This window comes from Leishmania donovani, chromosome 20 (assembly GCF_000227135.1).
Source record: "Leishmania donovani BPK282A1 complete genome, chromosome 20".
In the NCBI taxonomy this organism is placed as follows: Eukaryota; Euglenozoa; class Kinetoplastea; order Trypanosomatida; family Trypanosomatidae; genus Leishmania; species Leishmania donovani.
In genome coordinates, this window is record NC_018247.1 from 334,902 (window position 1) to 337,401 (window position 2,500).

At 60.1% G+C, this 2,500-nt stretch overlaps 1 protein-coding gene across 1 annotated transcript in view; it reads left to right on the forward strand.

Moving 5' to 3' along the window:
- Positions 1-1,594: 1,594 nt before the first annotated feature.
- LDBPK_200820 (vesicle-fusing ATPase, putative) overlaps positions 1,595-2,500 on the forward strand; it is a gene marked incomplete at both ends in the record, with an annotated part of 2,217 nt that continues 1,311 nt past the window's right edge. The window contains one exon of the mRNA XM_003860374.1: positions 1,595-2,500. This exon is cut by the window's right edge and continues 1,311 nt beyond it. Coding sequence (XP_003860422.1) covers positions 1,595-2,500 — 906 coding nt within the window.

A 2,500-nucleotide genomic window follows, 5' to 3' on the forward strand; every position in this document is an offset into this window, starting at 1 on the left:
TGCTGCGCCGCTCTGGCGATGCGCGCTGCGCAGATGCGCCTCCGGTCGTTTCCGCAGTTGTCGGCTCTTGCTCTCTGTCGGCGGCACATGATTCGACACTTGGATGAACTTGTCCTCCGCAGAGTGCCGCTGCTGCTCTCTGAAGAGGCGCGGCGCGCGTGGTCACTCGCGCAAGCATTGAGTGAGGACGACTGGATGTTGCCATGGCAGCGTTGGCGACATCGAGTGCGGGTCGCCGATGCGAGCACCCTTGCTGCGCCGCGTAGTCAGGAAGACGGCGTTGTCATGGGCCGCCCAGCGTTTTCTACGCCCTCCTTTTCCTGTTCGGGGTTATAAGGGGCGAGGGTGTTCTATCGTGAAGCGGATGCCTCGTGTAGGCAATGCCGTAGGCGAGCGGCCGCTGCCGGCCCATCTGCTACTCGTACAGGCAGGTGATGTGCAAAGTAGTGGACGGTCACGTGCAGGCCACAATCCTCGCTGTATTACTGCTGTCGCGCGCATGCGCTGCGAGAGACTGATAAGCCCGGCCCGACCGCGCGGAGCTTGCGACGTGGCGCCTACGGTACGCTGGCTGAGGGCGCAGAATCGCCCGCGGTCAAGACAACGGGCATACTGTCCGACGCCTCCTCCACGACTCCCGCGATCCGATGCGGCCGCAGAACATGTGGAAGGTACAGCACGCCCACGACCTGCTAGCCTACTGACGGAGAGCACGAGCCCGTTAGCGCCGCCGAACACGGCATATTGCATCGCAGCGAAGCGTCGCATGGTGCGGGAGGTAGCGACGAGAAAGTGTGTCGAATTCCAGGTGGGAGGTCTTGCCTGCATGTAGATCACCGCCCCCTCCAAACTGCGGCGCGAGAGGTACAGTACCCCCACCGGTAGCATGCCGTTCTGCTGGCGGTTCCGTGCGCCCGCGCCTTGTTGGCGATGGTGCCGCCCCTCAGGGAAAAGCTCCTCGAGCAGGCCGCCTCCGCACGAGTCTTTTGGAGTGGCCCCTCCACCCCCACCACGTCTTCAGGGTACGCCACTTCGATGTGCTTCACCTCCATGTTAGTAGGGGAAGGAGTCTGTGGCTCTGCCAGCGCAAGAGAAGGGATGGTAGGAGACCAAAACGCGAGGAGAGCACGAGACATCAGTACACGCCGACACACCCCAGCGAGAGAGCGCAGAGAAGAGGAAATCGAGGAGGCTCTAGAGGGCAATCGCCAAGCAACTTAACCTCATCGATCGGCTCATCCGCTGGACTCTTCGTGGGTCACTCCGAAGAACAAGAAGTCGCGGCTCCACCTCCTGGCCTACCCTAAATCACTTGACTTCGCGACCCCTTCGCTCAGTCAAGTACTCCTGCCATGCCGCACACGCACATAGCACCTTGCGTCTCACTGCTGTCATTCTATCGTCGCTGTTTCTTCCCTCTCCATCACCCAGAGTCACGCTCACAGGTTTCTTTTGGGGGGGCTTCCATTACTTCCATATTGCCTTCTGTCGTTGTTGGAGCGCCACCTCCGTCTCTCTCTCTCTGTCTGTGTGCGAGCACGACACAAAGTCACATACACATCCCTTCGCCTTCTCGCCTGGTGAGTACGGAGCCATGAGCCGCTATTATAGCGTGTGCTCCGTCCCAACAGACAATGACACGAAAACAAACTGCATCTTTCTGAACACGGTGGACTTCGCCGAGGTGGCAGGCCCTCAGGCAGCCGCCACTGGAAACTCCTTCGCGGTGCTGGTGCAGGGCTTCCCATTCACGGTGTGCCGCAGCGATGTCGTGGAGCGTGGTGCGGTGGCGATGAACAGCATCCAGCGTCGCCTGCTTGGCTTGTCCACTGGTGCGCGCAGCACGGTGGTGCTGGAGCCGTTTCTGTCAAGGGTACCCAACATGCGCATCCTTCAGATTCAAGTAGAACCGATTTCGGCGCGACAGGCGATCATGCTGGACTGCCAGGCCTGCATCGCCTACATGGAGAAAATGTACAGCGGGCAGTACTTTCGCGTCACACAGCAGCTGGCCATCGTCATGGACTCTGGTGAGCGCATGCGCGCCACTGTGATGACAACGGAGCTGGTGGAGTCGAAGGAGGTGTCGGCTGCAAGCTTGGATATCGGCCGCTTCTCCCGCGGTGTAACTCAGGTGATCATTACCGCCAGCGAGGCCAGCGGCATTAACCTCATGAACGTGTCGGAGGCACAGATGGATGCGCAGCAGCCACAGCTGGTGCGCAACTTCAACCTAGAGAACCTCGGCATTGGTGGCCTGCGGGCCGAGTTCGGTCAGGTATTCCGTCGCGCATTCGCGAGTCGCATGTTGAAGCCATCCTTCATTAAAAAGCTTGCCCTGAAGCACGTCAAGGGTGTGCTGCTGTATGGCCCTCCTGGCACTGGTAAAACCCTCATCGCGCGTAAGATCGGGGAGATCCTGAACTGCCACGAGCCCAAGATTGTGAACGGTCCGGAGGTGTTCAACAAGTTCGTCGGCGGTACCGAGGAGAACATCCGC